Source organism: Phalaenopsis equestris, unplaced genomic scaffold (assembly GCF_001263595.1).
Source record: "Phalaenopsis equestris unplaced genomic scaffold, ASM126359v1 Scaffold000629, whole genome shotgun sequence".
NCBI classification, from domain to species: Eukaryota; Viridiplantae; Streptophyta; class Magnoliopsida; order Asparagales; family Orchidaceae; genus Phalaenopsis; species Phalaenopsis equestris.
Genome location: NW_018165069.1, coordinates 129243 through 151808, shown reverse-complemented (window position 1 = coordinate 151808; position 22566 = coordinate 129243). Strand labels below are relative to the sequence as shown.

The window sequence follows — 22566 nt, the reverse complement described above, 5'->3', positions numbered from 1 at the left end:
GACAAGATTGAAAGGAAAAGAGGTTGAATGTGAGGAACAAGAAGAGGAAAACATCCGCCATCACGAACCTCCTCTTAGGGTTCCAATTACGGGTGGATTAAAGATTTATGATGGAGGCAGATGGGCCGAAATATGGAGAAGAGATTATGTCAGAGGTATGGAGGAGCACAAAGAAGGGAGAGTAGCAGGGAGGGAGTATAGCTACGGTCGAAGGAAGGCGCTTTACCCTCAATACATGGAGGGAAAAAATGGAGAAGAGGAAGTTGTGGTGGAGATCTTAGAGTTAGGAAATTGAAGATGCCGATCTTTGAGGGAAATGACGCACACGGGTGAGTTCATCGGGTAGAGAGATACTTTACGATGAATGAGTTAGATGAGGAGGAGAAACTCATGGCTGCAGGATTTTATTCAGAGGGGAAAGTCTTAGCTTGATTTTAGTGGAGAGAGGCTAGATACCCGATTCGTTCGTGAGATGAATTTAAGGATTGTTTGTTGAAACGTTTCCAAGCCTTTCGGCAAGGAGACCTGCACGAGCAATTCTATACCTTGACTCATGAGGGGACGATCATGAAATATAGGGAGAGATTTGACTATATTCTAGAGGGCTATGGAGGATTTCTGAAGCAGGACTGGAAGAGAATTTCATGAAGAGGTTAAAACCCGACATGACCATGGGGATTGAGAGAGCTAATGGAGCTAGCCCAGATGGTGGAAGGCAAGAACCAGATGAAGAAAACCAACAAAAGCAACACAGATGGAGCGTCGTATGGAACTGCTGCAATCACGACGATGTCAAAAGTTCAAACAATGGAAGTTTAGATGGAGGTTGCACGGGACATGAATAATAGACCACGATTTGGAGCAACACTCAAGCGCCTTACAGAGACAGCGATTTAGGAGAAGTTAGCGAAGGGCTTATTTTTTCAGTGTGATGAAAAGTTTATCCTTGGACACTGTTGCAATGATCGAAGATTACAAGTTCTCATAGTGCAGGACTAGAAAACAGAGAATAAAGAAATATTCCCAGCTGTGGGGGAGAACACTCATTTTTGCTCACATTAAGGACAGGTGTTTTTTCGGGTTTTGTTGGGGGGGGGAGCGTTGTTAGGAGGGCGCCTAATCTAAGGGAAAATTTGTTTTTTGTACGCCTAAGGGCAATTTAGTCTTAAGATTGAGTTTTGAGTCTTAGGTTTAGGTTTTGGGAAAGATTTCCAACCTCTCAAATTCTAGTAAGTGGGAGAGACAGCCTATCTCTCGAATTGTGAGTGTTTATCTTTGTATTCATGTGAGTTGTTTGGATTAATGTAGAAAAAAGTTTTGTTTGCCCTAATTTCTACAATAATATGAGTGGTTTTCTACTTCGAATTGTAACATAAAGCCTAATAGTATTTTTCTATCAATGCTAATGACCATCAGCAAAGTCATTTTCTGAATTCTTAGTTTAAGAAAATTGATAGTTTTATTCCAGGTAATAATTTGCACTTAGTCGCATTATTATTTTAGCTTGTACTTTCAAGTGATAAGGACTCTAGTTTTTCTTTATTTGAGGTGTATACTGTGTTTTACGTTCTAGATGTTTTCTCTCCGAGTTCAACTGTGTGGCCCTGTATGCATTGACGTATTGGTTTGTATGCGTGTCTATGAATGAATTGAATTTGTGCTTGTGCACACTTGTTTGTGTGGTTGCACGTATGTGCTTGCATTTATGCATGCCTGTATCAAATACATCCCAAAAGCTCTGTGGTTTCTTGTTATGTTCTTTTTTAAACCTCTTTTTTGTAACTTACTTTTTCTTGCTTTATCTTTTCTTATAGGGAAGCTAAACAGTTTGAAGCTGATGAGGAAACATCTACTCTTATACAATCTTCTACCAAATCACCTACGTTCATGGCAAAATTGAAATTTTTCACCATGCTAGAAGGGTTATGGATGATAGTATCATCAGCTTATCTTTTATGCGTGTCTTTATTTCTGTGCCTGAGTGCAGTTGTTTCCTCTTTCTTCTATTTTCAGGTATTTTTTGGTAACCCTGCACCACCTAATTTTTACCAGCGTTACTTGTACTTTGTATTGGTTTGCATTTGCTGTAGTTTTAAAGATATTTAGGAGTTCCAAAATTCAGGTGTTTGGTGGGAGGAAAAGTAAATGCAGAGTAAATTTTTATGGTATTTAGAATTCCCCATTTATTTCATTTTCAGTCTGTTTGAGATTAGTTTGACTTGTGTGCATTCCAAATACATTGCGTGTGCTAAATTTCCTGCATAAGCTGCTGCTTGCCACTGGCCATAAAGCACCATGCTGGCTGCTGGCTCTTGTCGTTGCTTGCCACCCAATGCCACCGTGTTGGCTGCCTACCACTGCCGACTACTGCTGCCATTGTCGTCTCCATCATCACCAGTTGTATGCTGCTGCCAATGCCCTCTATCCACAAAATATTAGTTTTATTTCAATTTCTTTAACAAACAAATAATCTGTACAAATTATTTCATATATACAATTGTACATCATATTGTATTTTGACTCCATCAGATCTTTTAATACTTGCAACCAAGTAGTTCCTTATAGAAATGCTGATCTTGGTGCTACTCAAGTACCTTTTTTCAATGGCTTCACCACTTTGGAACTTTAATATTTTATGGTAAAACTTTAACAATCACTCCTATTAATTGTTTCATGATGGGGAACTCAATACATACCCTTGAGAGCTGAAGTTCTCATACTTCACTCTATATTCATTAATCTGTCACTAATTGCATAGAAGACACATCTTAGCCGTTCATGAAATTTTGGTTATGTTTTGAGCATGAAGCACAATTTGAATGCCTTGTGATAAAAAAAAAAACTGGTCCACGTTCCACTTATAAATCTTCCCTGCTTTTAAACTACTTGGGCGTTCTTTCATAAGAACTTTCTGATACGCTATAATGTTCAACAACAACAACAACAATAGCAAGCCTTTATCCCACTAAGTGGGGCCAGCTATGTAATTCTTTTTTTACCATTGTGTCCTATTGAGTGTCATATTTTCATTTAATTCTGGTAAATTAAGATGATTTTTTATACAACATGCCCAAAGTCCTTTTAGGTCTACCTTTACTATTCTTAACATAAGTCAAATCTAAAACATTTACTCTTTTAACAGGGTCATCAGATAGTTGACATGTAATGTCACCAAACCATCTAAGGTGACTCTCTCTAATATTGTCAGCCACTAGAGCTACTCCAACCCATTCACAAATATATTAATTTCACATCTTGTCTCAAAAGTGTAAAGCCACTTATCCACCCGAGCATTATCATCTCAGCAACACTTAGTTTAATTTTATGCTTCTTTTTTATAGCTCAACATTCCACGTCATAAAGCATTGAAGATCTTACCATCATCTTATAAAGTTTTTCTTTTAAGTCTAATTGATACTTTTCTATCACACAATATGCTCGATGCATTCCTCCACTTCAACTATCTAACTTGAATTATACTAATAATATCTGCATCTATATCACTATCACTTTAAACAATAGATCCTAGATATCTAAAACGTTCACTTCTTTTAATGACTTGATCACTCATTGTTAGAACTTTGCCATTAGATCTACTAATAGAAAAGTTAATTCCATGTATTTTGTTTTAAATCAACTCAAATGAAAGCCTTTAGACCTAAGATGATCTTCATAATTCAAGTTTTTTTTAATTCTCTCTCTAGTCTTATCCACAATAAGGATATTGTCAGCAAAAAACATACACCATGTTACATCCTCCTGTAAATGTTCTGTAAGAGCATCCATAACTAAAACAAAAAGATATGGTCATAAAGTCGATCCGTAATAGAATCTAGTTGAATTATAAAAATACTTGGTCAATCCTGTATGTGTTCGAACACAAGTAACAACTATAGTATACATATCTTTAATGACATGAATATAAGCAATATCAATGTCTTTCTTTTCTATAACTCTCCAAAACACTTCTCTTGGAACCTTATCATAAGCTTTTTTTTAAATCAACCAAAATCATATATAGATTCTCCTTATTCTCTGTGCTTCTCCATCAAAGTTCTTAATAAAAGTATAGCTTCCATATTAAACTTTCCCAACATGAATGCAAACTGATCTTAACAAGTTTTTTGCTATATTCTCTCTCCCATAGCTTTAATGTATGCCACATTAAATTAATTCCTGTATAATTTACACACTCTTATGGATCCCTTTATTCTTAAAAATAGAAACAAATAGACTCTTTGTCCACTCATTAGACATCTTTTTAGTTTTTAAAATAATATTAAAAAGTTTAGTAAGCTAAGAAATTTTTAAATCTCAAAACATTTGTAGATTTCTATTGGAATACTATCAAGTCTTACTTCTTTTTCATATTTTATTTTCTTTAAAGCCCCATTTACTTCTATTTTACTAATGCGATGGTGGAAATAAAAAATTATTATTATTTACTATATTAAGATTAGTAAAATCTATCGTCTTTTCACAACATTCATTGAAAAGTTTATCAAATTATTTTATTCATGTATCTTAGGCTTTGTTTGGGGCAGCCGCTTCTCAGCTTTTCAGCTACAGCTGCGCTGCCTCAGGAAGCAGCTGCGGGGAAACTGGCTATCTATTTGGTGCAACTGTTTGAAACCAATTGTTGGGCAGTTGTTTATGGAAAAAAAATTTATACTGTCCATTTTTGGTAAAACTATTTAAAAGAAGACTATAACAATCTTATTTTTGAAACTTCAGTAAGCCCCAAAAGTGCTAACAACTTTTGTTTAGAAATAAGAACACATATGCAATACAATGTCATGTATTTACATATCTAACACATAAAATTTTAAGTTTTACGAATATTTGCATATTTTTTTGGAGCTATTACGAAATTGAATAGCATATTTTTAATAAAGTTAATTTAAGTGTTAGATATGTAAATATTAGATATGTAAATATATATGTAAATATATGAAATTAATTATGGTTAAGGAATAAAATTGAAGTGTTAGATATGTATATATAGGTAACATAGCATGATTTGTACAATGGTGAACATATATAAAAGATGCGAAAATAAGTAGCTCTAGGCAAGATGAATTATATTCCTTCAAATTAATGAAAAGGAATAGCATCATGTCAAGAATGAACTACGAGCTAATGCAATTGAAAGCTTTATTAAAATCAAACCTGCACAAAAGGTAGAAGGAGAGGTTCTTAAAGTGTGGAGCACCTCATTAATTAATATGATATTGTTGGTTATAGATTTCTTCATCATAAAGCCAGCTTGAGCTTCCTGTATAATGTAAGGAATGGTGGCCTTAAGCCAGGTTTTAAAATTGCAATAACAAAAGTAAAATGAAAACTAATTGATTGTCCTATGCCAAACAAGACCGCACCAACTTTCAAAATTTATCAACTTTGATCTCAATTAGTGTATGAAGATGAAGATGATGGTCTGAAGAATAGACAAGCCATGGTATGTGCACCTAAAAAGTTTAGAAAAACTTTTGCTTCACTAATTATGTTCCAAATTTTATCATGTTAAGGCTTCTACCATGTTAATGAAATAATGTCGTGCTTGAAGTGTTCTTTTTCCAACAGAAATATACTTATAACTTCAGGAAAAAGCAAAAGAACTTAAATGATGCACCGATATTATTTATCATTGGTTGATAATGGGTTAGTTTATTCAAATTAATACTGGCTTAGCACCCATTGAGAACTTTGGGGCTCAATGCAATATATTGCATCACTCAAACTTAAAAATCAAATTTATGGTCAAAATACGAAAGAACTAAGAAGAAATTTGCACAAAAAAAGGGAAGCGAGGGAACTGTGATGCACATTTTATCGGAGGTCATGCATGATTTCCTCAACCATAACTCAAAATGATTCCACAGTAGAGTTCATCACCGATTGACCAACCAGCTAGCTTAATAGATATCACACTGACATACATACTAATACAAGTCATGCATGATTTCCTTAGTGCTGCCTCACACAAAAGATACTAATAAAGTGTTGACTGGGATCAGTTAGTTCTAGAATGAATTGGTTTTTGAACCTATGAACCTTGAGCGTATAAAGAAAATATAAAGAAAAACTAGAGGAATTAAGCCTATTAAATGCCATAGAATCGAAGGTTATATCAAAACAAGTTATTAATAGGTTGGTTGGACAACATTCGCCACAGTTTGCAACAAAATCAAGATTTAGTTGTCCATTGATGAACAAAACGATGTGCAAGGTAACATGGTTGCTAGGACAAGATTAACAAACACATTTACCTAAATCCCAGAAAATATGCAATAACGAAATTATAACACTAACAGAAACATGGATTCATATTCAAATATAATCACCTATTTAGAGATAAGTATAGTCCGCTCAATTTGAAGCTTATGTTTCTCTTTTCCATTAGAATTTAAGAGAAACTCTTAAACTAAATTGAAAACTTTGATCTATGATATGGGTTAAGTACATATGGTCTGGAAATTCAAAGAATTTATTTTTAAATTTGGTTAGCGAGTTAGAAAAAAAAAGAGCTCAAGGCTGAGAATTCATTATGACACTAAAAAGGCAAGTGGATTCCTACACAACTAACCAAAAGATAATTCGATTTCATTTACTCTCTTAAAAATCACTGTGTAAAATCCTGAATAAACATGGTAGCTATAGAGAACAGTAAATTCTATCAAATCATTTCTGTATACTACAAAAATAACTCATTTGAGTGCAATTAGATAAACGAAAACAATTACCATTCCCAACAAAAAATTAAAGAGAGAAAACTGATTAGAAATATCATAATCAGTAGAGCAGATGTATTGGCAGGTTTAACTTACTAATTTCCTTTAACAAGTTTATACCAGATGATGGCAAGTTACATATATGGTTAATCTCCTGAACTAAAATGTTCAAGCTTTAATCAAGCTTTGATTACCTTCCCGTTTTCAATGTTAGGAGTAACATCAACTTGATGGATTTTTATAGATTGGCAAAGAAGATCGTGGCCGCCACTACGTTATAAATGCAATAATTCAGACGCAAGAATTAGGATCAGGAATAGACGAGTAATTATTGGAAAATATCAAAAAATAAATAAAAAATAAAAAAGAAGTTCACAAAAAATTATTACCCAAACTCAAGTGTAAGTCGCATCCCTGTTCGATAAATGCAGACGATCAAATAAATAGAGAATGTGGGAGAGAAGAAAGACAAGCTTGCGCCCTGAGTAGTTGCAGGGAGCTTCGGGAACAAGGTGCAGGGGGCTTTGAGCGGAAGAAGAAGGCGCGTGGGTTACCTTGCTCGTCGAGGAAGAAGGCGCAACTTACCTGACTTGTTGAGGAAGAAGAAGGTGCGGGTGGCTTCGCGAGAAGGCTTTAGAACACCAGACGAGAAGCGTTCGCGAGCAAGAGGATCGCGGGGCCTATGGTAATATTAGCGGGGCGAACGCGAGGCCGTGTGGTCGATCCTCCGGCCCGCTTTCCGCCAATTTTAGCGGTGTGCGTCCGCGAAGTCAACATCCAAAAGACCGAATGTCGCGATTTGGGGCCACGCTGCGCGAAAAAGCGGTCCCAAACATACCCTTAAATATCCTTATATAAGAAATTTACTTTTTGATTTTCATTCTTAATACACTTTGCTTCAACTAATTTTTTAATTTTTTTGCTTGGTTAGTTTATTCATATATCTTTCATATGTTTACTATCTAATATATTATAAAGATCCTTAAAATTAAAATTCTTAGCTTCACTAACTGTTTTATTACTCTCTATCGGTTACCTTTTATTTTTTCCAATTCTCTTTGCTATTACATTTATACCAATTTTAATAACAAATCTTTTTTAATTTTTTTTGCACATTATTATTCCACCAACAACTTTTTTTATTCATAAAAGCTTTGTCTTTTGATTCTCCAATTACATTTTTTACAACTTGCTTAACATACTCGTTACTTTATCCTACATAGTATTAGCTTCTTCTTAAACATTCCAAATCTTAAAAGATCTTGAAGTTTAGTCATAAAGATAATTTTATTTGTGTATTTTAAGTGCTCTCATCTAATTCTATGATAATATTTTATTTTATTTTTTATCTTGAACTCATCAAAGTATTATTCCTTTGTGGTTTTCGGGTTTACTCCTTTTGGGCTTGCATGAAAGATAGATTGTTGGATGGAAAGAAGATAACATGATATGAAGGATTTTGAGAGAATTAAAATTGAATTTTATTGTAGGAATTTAGCATATATGGAGGCAATTGAATTAAATACCAAAATGCCCCTTGATTATTTAGATGTTTTCAATTTAGTCCCAGAGTTTTGTAGTGTTCCATTTTAATCCCTAGAATATTGAAAATTGATGATCCAAAGTGGTCCTTTTTGTAGAAATCTTGATGAAAAAATTACCCCAATTTAATCTCTTAATTATACAAAATTGATTTCAAGCTAGTCTCTGAGGTACCAATTGGGATCAATTTTTAATAGTTGAGGGACTAAATTGTAGCATTGCAAAACTCTGTGACTAAATTTGCCACATTCGAGTAGTAGGACCATTTTGAGATTTAACTCATAGGGGGGGCACATTTTTATCAAATCCGAAACAACTTTATAGAAAGAGAGAGTTCTATTTTCTAATAACAAACTAGAAAACCTCAAATGAAAAAATAATTATAAAGAAATTAAATCTAGCCCTCAGTTGAAAACTTAGATACAAGCATATCCAAACAAAGTTAAAATAAAATACTCATCCTTATTTAATTGTGATCTAAATTTTGATCCACTGATCCAAATTTCGAGCTTCTTGGTTTTGATCACTTAGCATCCAATTGATGATATACTTTTGTTGGTAGACTTTGAATGATGTTTTTTTCGATCTTAACAATTTAATTTGATCTTAATTTATAATTTAGAATAAGAAGGGATTTAGTTAATTGATTTAACATCATCTAACTTTGATGGAGATTGTCAAAAATGGTGAATCTCAAATTAAATTGGTAAGATCGAAAAAAACATCATCGAAAGACTACCAACAAAAATATATCATCAACTGGATGCCAGTCGATCAAAACCAAGAAGCTAGAAATTGATCAAAAATTTGATCACAATAAATTAAGGATGTTTTTTATTTTAAACGTTGTTTGGATATACTTGCATCTAAATTATAAATTGTGGATTAAATTTTTTTTGTTGTAATTAGTTTTTAATTTAAAGTTTGTTATTAGAAGATATGACTCCCTCTTTCAATAAACTTGTTTCGGATTTGATAAGAACGCGTGCCTGCCTACTAGTTAAATCTCAAAATGGTCCCCTCACTACTGAAATGTGGCAAATTTAGTCATAGAGTTTTGCAATACTCTAATTTAGTCCCTGAACTATTGAAAATTGATTATAGTTGGTACCTTAGAGTTAGCTTGAAATCAGTTTTGTATAAATAAGAGACTAAATTAGGATAATTTTTTCATCTTGCTTTCTACAAATAGGACCCCTTTGGATTAATTTTCAATATTTTAGGGATTAAAATGGAGCATTGCAAAACTCTGGGACTAAATTGGTCACATTTGAATAATTAAGGGGTATTTTTGGGATTTAATTCAATTGCCTCCAAATAGGCTAAATTCCTACAATAAAATTCAGTTCCATTTCTCTCAAAATCCTTTATATCATGTTTTCCTCTTTCCATCCAGCCATCTATCTTTCAAGTAAGCCCAAAGTCACCTGCCTTCATTTTGGTAGAGTCAGCCTTGATAATTCAGTTTTCATAGAAAATAGATTGGATAGTGATGTGTCAGTTTTCATAAACCTTTTTGGTGATAACTTATATGTCTTTTGACATTCTTAATTTTCTTTATATTTAGCAACGATTTTAAATAAAATTGTAATTTAAAGAAGGATATTTCCATGTTTTTTTTTGCAGGTATAACTGGTAGGAAACATGAAGCGAAATATAGTTGAAATGAGCGAAACAAAGACAAAATGGAGAAAAGGGTAAACTAATATATTGGCGCATAAGCGCCACCCCATGGCGCCAATTTATGGCACGTAGGCGTGAGAACATCCTAAGAAACTAGAGAAGACGAAAACTAAGCGCCAGTGTCCTCCCAGAAAACAGAGAAGACGACACCTAGGCGCCAGAATAGTGTAGGGGCGATTTTTGCATGCCCCAGAGAGTTATTTGACGGATCTAGATGTTTAGAAAAACACTTTTTTGGCATTTCCAAGTCCTGAAATTCTTTAGGAAGGCTAAGAGGTCTTAGGTAGTAGAAAATGTAGATTTTTACCTTTCTCTCGAGAGATTGGAGAGAGTTTGAGAGAAAACTATAAGGGAATTGTATCAGTATTGCAAGGAACAGTATGAGGCTTTGTTGGAGGAATTTTCTTCTTTTTTTTTAGTGGGAAAAAAATTGAGTATATTATTTTCTAATGTCTTAGTGGATTTATTTGTGTTAAGATGATGTCTTCTATGGTTTTTTTCATGATTTGCGAGTAGATTATTTTACCTTCTCTTGTGCTGAATAAGTAAGATTTGTAGGATGTGTAGGATGCTTTTAAAAATGATTTTTAAACTTTAATGTGATGATTTTCTTTCTCTACTTCATTTACTTTCTGTACTAGCCATATAAACTGTTAAAATTATAGATTTATCATAAATATTTATGAGAGCTATGACATGAACAATTAAGAAGAACTATATTACACTATTGGGTGAAGAAAAAGTAGTCTATAGGACAGTGCAAATATAGAGGGAGATAGACTTTGATGAGTGTAAATTGGGGACTCTAGGATGACAGGCTAGAATCCTAGTTATTTTGATTTAGGGTTTAACGAATTAAAACTAGGTTAGCCAAATTGAGGGTATAAATTGGAGACTTTAGGGTGACATGCTAGAATCGTTACAAATGTAATCTAGGATTTAAGGAATTAATACTAGGTTAACCAAATTTCTTTATGTACTCGATAGAGGGTAAAGAAGATGAATGCTCTTATTTGTCACTAACCACTGTAACAATTCAAAGTAGTTAATCCTACAATTCACTTATGTAGTCACAAAAGAAAGGTAATTTTTATCTCTTGAAATTTACCAAACCAATTTTTCTAGTTAGGTTTAACTTTAGACTTAGAGTTATATTTAGGAGGAGTAGTCAGAAAAACCACCTTAATTGACATTTCAAACTAAGACCCGAAGGTAGTAGGCTAGAATTTAGCCTAAGGAATTTCTTATCTCGTTTTTTCCGTGATATTGATAATCCAGAGTCAATAAAGCCCTATATTACTAACATGATATTTATACCTGCGTAAGAAACCCTAAGGAGTAATAATGCTTAATTTTAAGAATATCAAGCACGCCAAACACGTCAAAAATATTTTACTTTATTTTTATTTTTTATTTGTTTTTTTTTAGATTTTCTTTTAAATAACACACAATAATTAAAACACACTATATAATAACACTAAAATTTTCAAATCTAAGTCTAACAGGTTTAACTAAAATTTTTCCTAAGTTCTTACCGTAGCTTCTCCAGCAAGGACGCCAGAAACTTGATCCAGCCCAGGGTGTATCACTATTCTGTGTAGTCCAGGTAAATGCACCAAGAACTTGATCTTCTCTCTAGGTAATTGATTGAGTTCTTAAAATTAGTTATTATTACTCCGTATCATTTCAGTAATATAGGACTCTATTATGTCTGGATTATTGATCTCACAGATAAGCGAATTAAGAAATTCCTTAGGCTAAGTTCTAGCTACTACGTTCAGGTCTTCGTTTGGAATATCAATTAAGGTGATTTTTCTAACAACTACTCCTAAATACAATCCTAAGTCTAAAGTTCAACATATCTAGACAAATTGGTTTGGTAAATTTCAAGAGGTAAAAACTACCTTTCTCTTGTGATTACATTAGTGAATTGTAGGATCTAATACTTTGCATTGTTATTGTAGCTAGTGACAAATAGGAGCATTCCTCTTCTTTACCCTCTGTCGAGTGCATAAAGAAATTTGGTTAACATAGTATTAATTCCTTAAACCCTAGATTACATTGGTTACGATTTTAGTCTGTCACTCTAGAGCCTCCAATTTATACCCTCAGTTTGGCTAACCTAGTTTTAATTCGTTAAATTCTAGATCAAATTGGTCATGATTCTATCCTATCACCCTAGAGTTCTCAATTTATACCCGTTAAAGCATATTTCCCTATCTATTTGCATTGCCCTATGAACAACTTTTCTTTCACCCTATAGTGCAATGTGATTTTTCTTAGTTGTTCATGCCATAACTCTCCTGAGTTTTTACGGTGAACAAATAATTTTAACAGTTCATATAGCCGGTACAAAAAATAAATGAAGCACAGAAAAAAAAAACCATCACATTAAAGTTTAAAAATCAATTCTAAAAGCATCTAACACATTTTTATAAATTTTACTTATTCAATACAAGAGAAGGGTAAAAAAAATCTACTCACAAATCATGACGAACACCATAAAAGGCATCATCTTAACACAAACAAATCCACTAAGTATATGTTTACAACAAACACAAGACATTAGATAACAATATACTTAGTTTTTGCCCTCTGGAAAAGAGATACAAATTCTTTCAATAAAGCATTCTACCGTTCCTTGCAATGTTGATACAATTGCTTTACAGTTTCGTCTCAAAATCCCCTCCAATCTATCGAGAAAATGTAAAAATCTACATTTCCTACTCCAACCTACGATCTCTTGGCCTTCTTGGAGAATTTTGGGACTTGGAAATGCCAAAAAATGTTTTTCTAAACGTCTAGATCCGTTAAATAACTCCCTGGGGTGTGCAGAAATCGCCTCTGGATAATTCTGACACATAGGCGCCAGTCGTCTTCTCCGTTGGTGCGGTCTTCTCTAGTTTTCTGGGATGTTCTGGCGCTGAGGCGCCAGGAATTGGCACCAGGGGCCAAAAGCTGGCGCCTAGGCGCCAGTCTGCTGGTTTACTTCTTTCTCCATTTTGCCTCTGCTTCGCTCGTTCACTCTATTTCGCTCCATGTTTCTTACCTGTTATACCTGCAAGAAAAATATAAAAATACCATTCTTTAAAGTGCAATTTCACTCAAAAACAGTGCTAAATGTAAAAGAAATTAAGTATGCTAAATGACGTATCAATCACCCTTCATGTCCCCTTGAAAAATTACTGTGTAGCCAGCCAACTTTATCCATATTTCACTTTTCTTGCTCAATGGAATCCATGACTTCTATATTTTTCTTAAATGGGAAAGCTGGCATTAATAAGAATTTTTGGCTTATATTGATAAATCTTAACTTTTGTTACTACATTTGTAGTTGGCCTGCCATAGTCTTTTTTTCGACAAAAAGTATTTCCTTAGTAAATTGACCCTTACGGACTCTGATGTAGCAGAGCAATTCTATTAGGATGGTTTTAGGCTTTTAGCTGTTGAAGGTGATATGGTAAATGTTAAATGTAATCATCTTGCATATCTTCTCATTAATGTAATCTTTGGTGGTTATAAACTTCATGGGGCACTAGTAATCAATCTTCATTTACGCGTCTTTTTTAATCTAACTTATAGGATAGAGGTTAGGGTAGGGGTATGGTTTTCAACTTTAACCTCTATTAGCTAGATTGATAGAGATGAGATTCTTTTGCATGCTGGTGTCAATGATGGCATTGATTTCCTCTCGCTTGACCTATATTCTCAAGGTGAACAATTCTCTTGTGTACTGATTATAGGACGATCCTACTATTATATCTACGAGCTTCAAAATTTCCTCATCGAAAAGAAAAATGTACAAAATCCCTTGTAAGTTCAATTGAAGGCGAACTTAAATGCTCCTTGAACGTTTCTCTTGAATGCTACAAAAACGCTAGACATGATTTATTATTGTTTGGGGTTCAAGTGCCCCATAAGAGCAAGCTATCTTTGGGTTTACTTCCTCAAAATACTCTTAATTAAATTCATGTATGATATCAGTTTAATCTTGATATTCAAAAGTTTGATTTCAGAATTCAAATGAAGATAAGCTCAACTTGATAAGATGCTCTAGATTCCAAAAGAGGTTAAGCTTGGAGCATATGTCATGAATCAACATATTTAAGGCAACATTCTAACCTACTGGGGAATAACTAATTTCTTGAAGAGAAGTTTTGTGTTCAAGTTGTATCAATTTTTAAAATGTGAGCTTCACTTCCATATCATTAATAAAACACTATAGACGGAATTGCTTTGGGCGAGACTTTTTAACATTATAGTTAAGGATATTTGCGTCAATTTTTAATTTTCTTAGAATCTTATAGCTAATAATATCATGAGAGTTGCACAAGGCGAGACTTATTATATCTACAGGATAAATCCTTTTCCTAAATCCAATATAATAATAAGATTATTTGAGTTTATTCTTTTACTCACTGGGAATTTGCATACGACACAACTTATGCATAAGTACTGAGAGTCAAGATGCTAGGCTATTTTATCTTGCTTCTACCTTGGATGAAGAAACCAACTAATCCTCTTAATTATTTTGGAATTCATGTTGTTCAGGTGTCAGAATGATATGCAAGACGGGCTCATTATTATAACCAAGAATTGAGATTTGCAATGCCACCACTTGGGCATGGCTGCCCGACTCATTATTTGAGAGCGTTAATGTAGCGATCCATGCAATTTTTAATTTCTTACCCCCATTGTTAGTATTAACTATATGCTGATTAAAAAAAAATATATATATATATATATATGTTGATTAACAAGGCTTGCATATATTGTGAATTTGCTAGGCGACTTTTAGTTGCTTTGCTATGACATAGAAGGGTAAGTTTAGTTTTGAAGATGTTGACTAAGGGAGTGGTCATGCATAACGTTTTTCTTTGAAAAAGATCTTAAGGCTGATTTTAGTTGTTGTGATCTTACTTGGCAGTAAATTTTTCCTTAAGAGCCTAATATGAAAGAAAGAAATTCTATGCAGTTACATAATTGTTGATATGAAAGCTGTAAGAAAATATTTACATTGAATAGTAAACATTACAAACTATTCAATGCCTCATTTCACTGAATGAACAAGTTATATTTGGATTTGCCTAGTGCATCCAATCACTAATAAAAATAAGGGAGTTTTTATTAATATGAAATCTACACCTTAGCTTTAAGTCTGCAAGTAAATAGCCTTTCAATTTTGCTCCATAGTATGTTTGTGATATGTATAAGATTCAAGGAGATTTTTTAATTTGAATTGAATCAAATCGAAGTTCAAGGAATTAAATATTGATTACCCACAAAATTATATTGATAATTTGTAACTTTAAAAGGGGTGATTTTAACATTAAATATTTTGTTCTATGGCGCAGAAGGATGCAAATGGCTTTTAAAAATCAATAAAATATTTCAAAATACATTTACTTATTTATTTTTTTAGAAATTTTATGTATTTTTTTTTTATATTTTTGTTATTTTAAAAGACTCATGACATTAATGGCGATTGACATCATATCAACTGCCAAGTGGCATCATAAAGATTCAAATCACATGAGCTGCAATGAAATTTTTTAAGAATGTTTTAAATGATTTTAAAAATTATTTGAATTAGAAGTTTCTATATTTTTGAAAATACATGGAATATTTGCAATTCAATGATGAAAGTATGCAATTGATTTTATAAAACTTTAAAATTATGCATTTCAGTAGATATGATTTTTATATTTTAAGGAAAATAATTGCTTGAATTCCCAAATGTGTAAAATCATTCTAGGGATTTAAGAATATGGGAAACATAAGAAAATGAATAATTATTTTTTTGATTCTTTCGAAAGTGCAATTATATTCCGGGGCATTTACATGCCTACCGCTGAATACTTACAGATCTACATATTGAACACCTAAATTTTATTTTTTTACATGTATGTCACCCAAACAAATCTCTCACGTAACATTGCCGTTGCCGGTCTCAAGCCCGAATGCAAAAAGTGGAAGGTTACGTTAGGTAGTCGACAGCCAGCGTAAAATTTTTTGAAAAAATCATGACATGAATCCTTTTGATCTTTTATCTTTTTGTAAGTGTTAGGGCGTCCCCTGGAAGCGACGCGCTGTATAGCCTGAATACAGTGATAAGTGTGCAAGGACCGCTACACCGGCGCCCGGATGTAGTATTAAATAAGCAAGGGTTCCCATATTACGGGCGAATGCGGGTAAAGAAGTTAGTCCATGAAACTAATAAAACTAATATTAGGATATGACCTTGGAATATAGATACTCTCAATTGTAAATTAATGGAATTAGTTGATATTATGATTCATAGGAAAATTAAGATCTTATATATTCAAGAAACTAAGTGGTTTGGAGAAAATGCTAAGGAGATTGATAATTTAGGTTTTAAATTTTGGTGTTCTGGTAAGAGTAACACTAGAAATGGTGTAGGTGTAATTATAGATAAGAATTTGAAAGATAATGTTGTAAAAATTAATAGAGTTGGAGATAGAATTATAATCCTTGATATTATCATTGATATTTAGATTTTTAATATTATAAGTGCTTATGCTTCTCAAGTAGGTTTAGATACAGGGTCTAAAGATAAATTTTGGAATGACTTAGAAGACTTAATACAAATGACACGTCTTGAAGAAATAGTTTTTATTGGAGGAGATTTAAATGGACATGTCGGTAGAGTGGTAGAATATGATTTTGTTATTACTAATACTTTATTCAAGAAAAAAGATGAGCATCTTATTACTTATAAGAGTGGATCTAATAAAACACAAATTGATTATTTTCTTATGAGAAGAAGAGATCGTCGCGATTGTAAAGATTGTAAGGTCATATCAAGTGAAAATTTAAGTACCCAACATCGTTTATTAATTCTAGATTTTAAGATTAAGAGTTGTAAAATAAAAAAATACTAGGACTCAGCATCGTAGAATTAGATGGAGAAACTTAAAAGACAAATAAAATTATTTTTATGAGTAAAATTCAAGATTTCAAAATTTGGGATATTCATGAGGAAGCAAATGCTATGTGGGATAAAATAACAAACACTATTAAACAAGTAACAAAAGATTTGCTTGGAGAATCAAAAAAAAATTTTATAAATAAAAGTAGTTGGTGGTGGAATAATAATGTGCAAAACAAGATAAAATATAAGAAGTTATGTTATAAAAATTGGTTTAAATGTAAAAGCTTAAAGAACTGGGAAAAATATCAGACCCGCAGAGAGTCTAAAAGAATAATCTGACGCTAAAAATTCTGCTTTTAATGATCTTTATAATCTATTAGATACTAAGGAGGTTGAAAAATATATGTATAAACTAGCCAAACAAAGAGAAAAGAAAAGTAAAGATTTAACTAAAGTAAAGTGTATTAAAGATGAAAATTAAAAAGTACTTTTCTTAAAAAAAAGATTCAACATAGGTGGGTGAGTTACTTTGATAAACTTTTTAATGAAGTTTCTGAAAATACGATCAACCTTAGTGATCTTAATATCGTGAATAATAATAAAACGTTTCGTTTTTACCATCGTATTAGTAAAAAAGAAGTTGAGGAGGCTTTAAAGAAAACCAAGGGTGGAAAGTTTGTAGGACTTGATGATATCCCAATTGAAGTGTGGAAATATTTGGGAGTTTCTTGGCTTACTAAACTCTTTGATATTATTTTAAAAACTAAAAAGATGCCTGAGAAGTGGAGGAAGAGTATTTTGGTACCCATTTTTAAGAATAAAGGGATGCACAAAAGTGTGCAAATTATAGAGGAATTAAGTTGATGTGTCATACTTTAAAGTTATGGGAGAGGGTAATTGAACATAGGTTAAGACACATCACAAAGATTTCTCATAATCAGTTTGGATTTATGCCGGGCATGTCTACTATGGAAGCTATACATTTATTGAGAGGTTTGATGGAGAAGTTCAGAGATAATAAGGAGAATCTGCATTTGATTTTTATTGATTTAGAAAAAGCTTACGATAAGGTTCCAAGAGATATCCTTTGGAGAGTCCTCGAAAAAAAAGGTGTTGATATGACTTATATTCAAGTCATTAAAGATATGTATACTAGAGTTGTTACTTGTGTTCAAATTGAAGGAGGATTGACCAAATATTTTCCTATTTCTGTTGGATTACATCAGGGATCGGTTTTAAGCCTTTATCTTTTTGCTTTAGTTATTGATGGTCTTACTAGACATCTACAGGAGGATGTACATTGGAGTATGCTTTTTGCTGATGATATTATTCTCGTGGATAAAATGAGAGAAAAAGCCCAAGAAAAACTTGAATTATGGAGGTCTACATTTGAGTCTAAAGGCCTTCGTTTATGTAGAACCAAAACTGAATACATGGAATATAATTTTAGTACTAATAGCTCTAGTGACAGAAGTATGACTTTGGGTGATCAATTTATTAAATAGTGTGAACGATGTCTACATTGGAGTCTAAATGCCTTCATTTGAGTAGAACTAAAACTGAATAAATGGAATGTAATTTTAGTAGTACTAGCTCTAGTGACAGAAGTGTAAATTTGGGTGATCAAATTATTAAAAGGTGTGAATGATTAGTTTTCTCGGGTTCGTTGTTCAAAGCGATGGTGATATAGATGGGGATGTTAATAGTAGAATTCAAGTTGGTTGGTTGAAGTGGAGGAATGCTTCGAGCCTTTTGTGTGATAAAAAGTACTGCTAAGACTGAAAGGAAAATTTTATTAGACGATGGTGAGACCTACAATGCTCTATAGCGTTGAATGTTGGCCTTTAAAAGAGAAACATAATAATAAGTTAAGTGTTGTCGAGATGAGAATGATTAGGTGGATGAGTGGCTTTACACTTAGAGACAAAATGCGAAATGAATATATTCGTGATAGGGTTGGTGTAGCTCCTTTGACGGACAAAATTAGAGAAAGTCGTCTTAGATGGTTTGGTCACATTAAACGCTGACCATCTGATTATCCGATTAGGAGAGTAGATGTTTTAGATTCGACTTGTGTTAAGAAAGTCAGAGGTAGCCCTAGGAAGACTTGAGCTTATTGTATTAAAAATGATCTTAATTTACTAGAACTAAATGAAAATATGACATTAAATAGGACGCAGTGGAGAAAAATGATTCATGTAGCCGACCCCACGTAGTGGGATTAAGGCTTTGTTGTTGTTGTTGTAAACAAATCTCTCACGTAGTGGGATGAAGGCTTTGTTGTGTTGTTGTTGTATGTCACCCAAATCTCTCATATCTCATAAAAAATACCATCATTTTAACTTTTAAAAAGTGAAATACATCTTGTCATGCTCAGATACGGTGCTATGTATGTAAAAATTGAAGTTTAGGTGTTGGCTATGTAAATACATAGGAATTGAGTAGTATGTATGTAAATCCTCCTTATTCAGATAATAAAATTAATTTTCTTTAATTTTTGTAATTTAATTTTTTGTTGATTAATTTTGAATTTTCCAACTATCAGAGGTTTAAAGAAGTAAAAAATTTCCTTTTAATGATCTATCTAGTCAGTTCCCAAATCAGCTAACAATGGCATGATCTTGGCTGTTGAAGTTGGATCCAATGATGTGTAGAGGCAAAAAGTAATGATTGCTGATGAATGGGTTCTTTAATCATTGATTTGCTTCGATTTAAAACAATGAGAGTTACCCTAACCGTTAGAAGTGCTATCAGATGGATAGATGTTTGTTTAAAACAAATGAGGTGCTTTCCTCAGTTTAACTTGATTATATGAAAATTGTGGATTTGACGACCTTGGACTTGTCTTCTACCTCTTGCGGGGTTATTGTACACTTGGGAGCATGCAATTTTCAGGCGGGATTTTGGGGCCATTCTTGGGTTGATTTAGGCCTCTATCAAGCTGTTCTATAACTTAAGTAACTTAGTAGACAAGGTTGTGCGCCATTATGTACTCCTAGTTATTCACGCAGGGGGGCTTAGATTTTAGTTTCTCTACTTCAATCAATGATCAAATTGGATGGCCAATTTGGCCAAGGACCTGTGTATGGGTTAGCTGAAGATTGCTAAAAATTCTTCTTTTGCTATTGCCCATCTCAACCACAATAGATCACTCTTTAAGCAAAGCTTCATGTGAGAGTTGTTGAGGCGCTTGAGATGATTGGGTAACAAATGTGATAGCTTTAGAACCTTTTGAAACTGGTTTCTTGAGGTTAATATAAGCTGTGGGGTCTATTGGTTCACGTCAATTAGAATGATTGGGTCAATAGTGGTGCTTGGCTCCATGGGTGCCTTAGCTTTGTGATCAATAAGTTCTCTTGTGATTATGTTTTATTTCTTATAGATTTACCTTAGATATTCAAAATTTTGAACTTCTTTTTGTAATCTAGGTTTCATTAAATAAGGATTGATAATTCATTGATTTTGAAACACGGTATACGTTTGAAATTATTTGTGGTCAATTGAGTACCTTTTTTAACTCAGATTTGTGTACGTGGATCGCTGAAGTTTTGTCAAGGAAGGGTCTCTTTTATTCTTTTCTATTTCATCAACCTATCTTCATCACATACACGTAAAACATGGTGATGAGAACAAAGGTCTCATGGTTTTAACACTTCGACATCTGAGAAAATGGAAATCTGTCAATCCTATATGTCCACCATTTTTCTAGTCACAAGGTTTGGAAATTTTGTGAAAGGTATGTATTGCTTACAATAAGAATAGTGATCGAGTATTAATATCTAAATTCCCAGGTCTTCTGAGTTATTTTTTCAAATATTTCCCAATCAAAACAATTAAACAACTATTGGAAGTACAAAAAAAGAAGGGGGAAAAAAAAGAAAACTCTTGGGATTACTTTATCCTGATCTCTTTCTAAATGTTAATTTAGCATACTTTTAATTTTTCAGTTATTGATTTGTTTGTTTGAAAATGCTCTCTTCAATCAAATTTAACTTTTTTTTTTTTTGTCATTAACAGAAAGTAACAATAATTTCCATGACTGTTGCAAGTCCTGTTGCTAGAAGAAGATTGTTTGCTCTGATAAACAGCTTCATTGCTGTTTTTATATTTGCCGGACAACTCACTCTAACGGTAAGACCCCTTTCAAGGGTGATTTAGTTTTCATTTTCTTGAAATATTTTAATCCCCTCAGGGATTACTCCAAAATGAATATCCTCACTGTTTCTTTAGTGTCCCAATCTCAAGTATCCTGTGAAGTAAAACAAATGATCAGTGTATTTTGGTGTAGTTTTCCGAAGTTATCACCACATTAAGCTCACTGTCAGTTCATTACCATTTAGGCAATTGGTATAAATAGATTGAGCTATTAGTATGTACCACTTGACAGAAAGCTAGAATGACGGTTTCTTGGACATTTTCTTCTCATCTCTCATTCTTGTTTAAATTTCGAAAATTATATAATTTGCACTAGTCAAAATTATTCAACCCTATTCAATGCTTAGGCTACTAGCTTGGATGCTAATTTTTATAGATATCTTGGATATTATTCTGCGGGACGCATTATATTTCTGGAAATTACGTGCTATAGTTTACTTAAATACTCACAGAGTATTTTTTTTTGACTGATACATTTTATTCAACAGGGTCGCATTCTTACAGCTGCTGGTATTACGGTGGCTATTTCTGCAGCACCAGTTGTTGCAATGGCAAGTATGATCGCACTTGCTGTTTGGCCTACATTTATTACCGTGGCTGTCTCTGAAACTCTTAGAAAGGTTTGTTTTACATAACATTATACATTTTGCCTTTGGCTTATTCACTTTGAAGTGGTTGTCCTAATAGAAGTTTAGAACCAACTATGTGGTGGCTTGAATTCGTTTACTTTTTTTTTTTCATTTAGTTAATTTTATGAAGTTATTATTTTTGAAGCTCTTGCTCATTCATCACAGCTTTATTCGATCAGCATTTCATGGCCTAAAGTAATAATGAAGACAATGTAATTTCTAGCATACTTCAACCTCCTCATAAAAAACGTTGGGAGGCTGTACTTTCAACTACTAGCATGTAATGCAAGTGATGGATCCCAAAGAAAATTTTACTTTCGACAAATGTTTAGGAAGATTTACACACATACCAATCAATTTTTATGTATTTACATATCCAACACCTAAACTTTAATTTTCACATACATGCCACCTTCCCAATGCTTGAATATGTGTTTTCACTTTTTAAAAATTAAAATAGTGGTAGTTTTGATGTGATATGAATGATTTGGGTGGTATAAATGTAAAAATTAAGTTTAGGTGTTAGAAATGTAAATACATAAGAATTGGGTGGTATTAATGTATATGCCCCAAAAATTAATTGATTTTGGACAATTTTGGAATGGAATGCGAACTAAACTATTTAAATTCTGAAAGATTAATTCTTGAAATGCTTAATTGTGTTGTTTACTTAAAGTTGTTTGAAAATTGAGGAGCTTTGAACAATGCATCCTCAGCCTCAGTTATCTCAATTCCAAAGTGTAAGCAGCCTAGGTTTGCCTTATTAGTAATTTATGATTGAATAAACTCGGGCAATATCCATGGTTTGCATGTGAAACTCTTCCAAAAGGTCTGCAATGCTTGATTTAGTTGTAATTTGCGTTCAAACTTGAGTGTGAACTTTTTTGGTGTACATTCATTGTTTTATCATTTAATTATTTCTTCTCAAGCTATT

At 32.9% G+C, this 22566-nt stretch overlaps 1 protein-coding gene across 4 annotated transcripts in view; it reads left to right on the top strand.

Moving 5' to 3' along the window:
- The window catches only part of LOC110030008, a 71393-nt gene that overhangs the window by 5392 nt on the left and 43435 nt on the right, over window positions 1-22566 (top strand). For all 4 annotated transcript variants that reach the window (XM_020732541.1, XM_020732539.1, XM_020732538.1 and 1 more), the window contains exons 8-10: window positions 1815-2013; window positions 20866-20979; window positions 21492-21623. In XM_020732541.1, the coding sequence (XP_020588200.1) occupies window positions 1815-2013; window positions 20866-20979; window positions 21492-21623 (445 nt within the window). The remainder of the gene's footprint in view (window positions 1-1814; window positions 2014-20865; window positions 20980-21491; window positions 21624-22566) is intronic.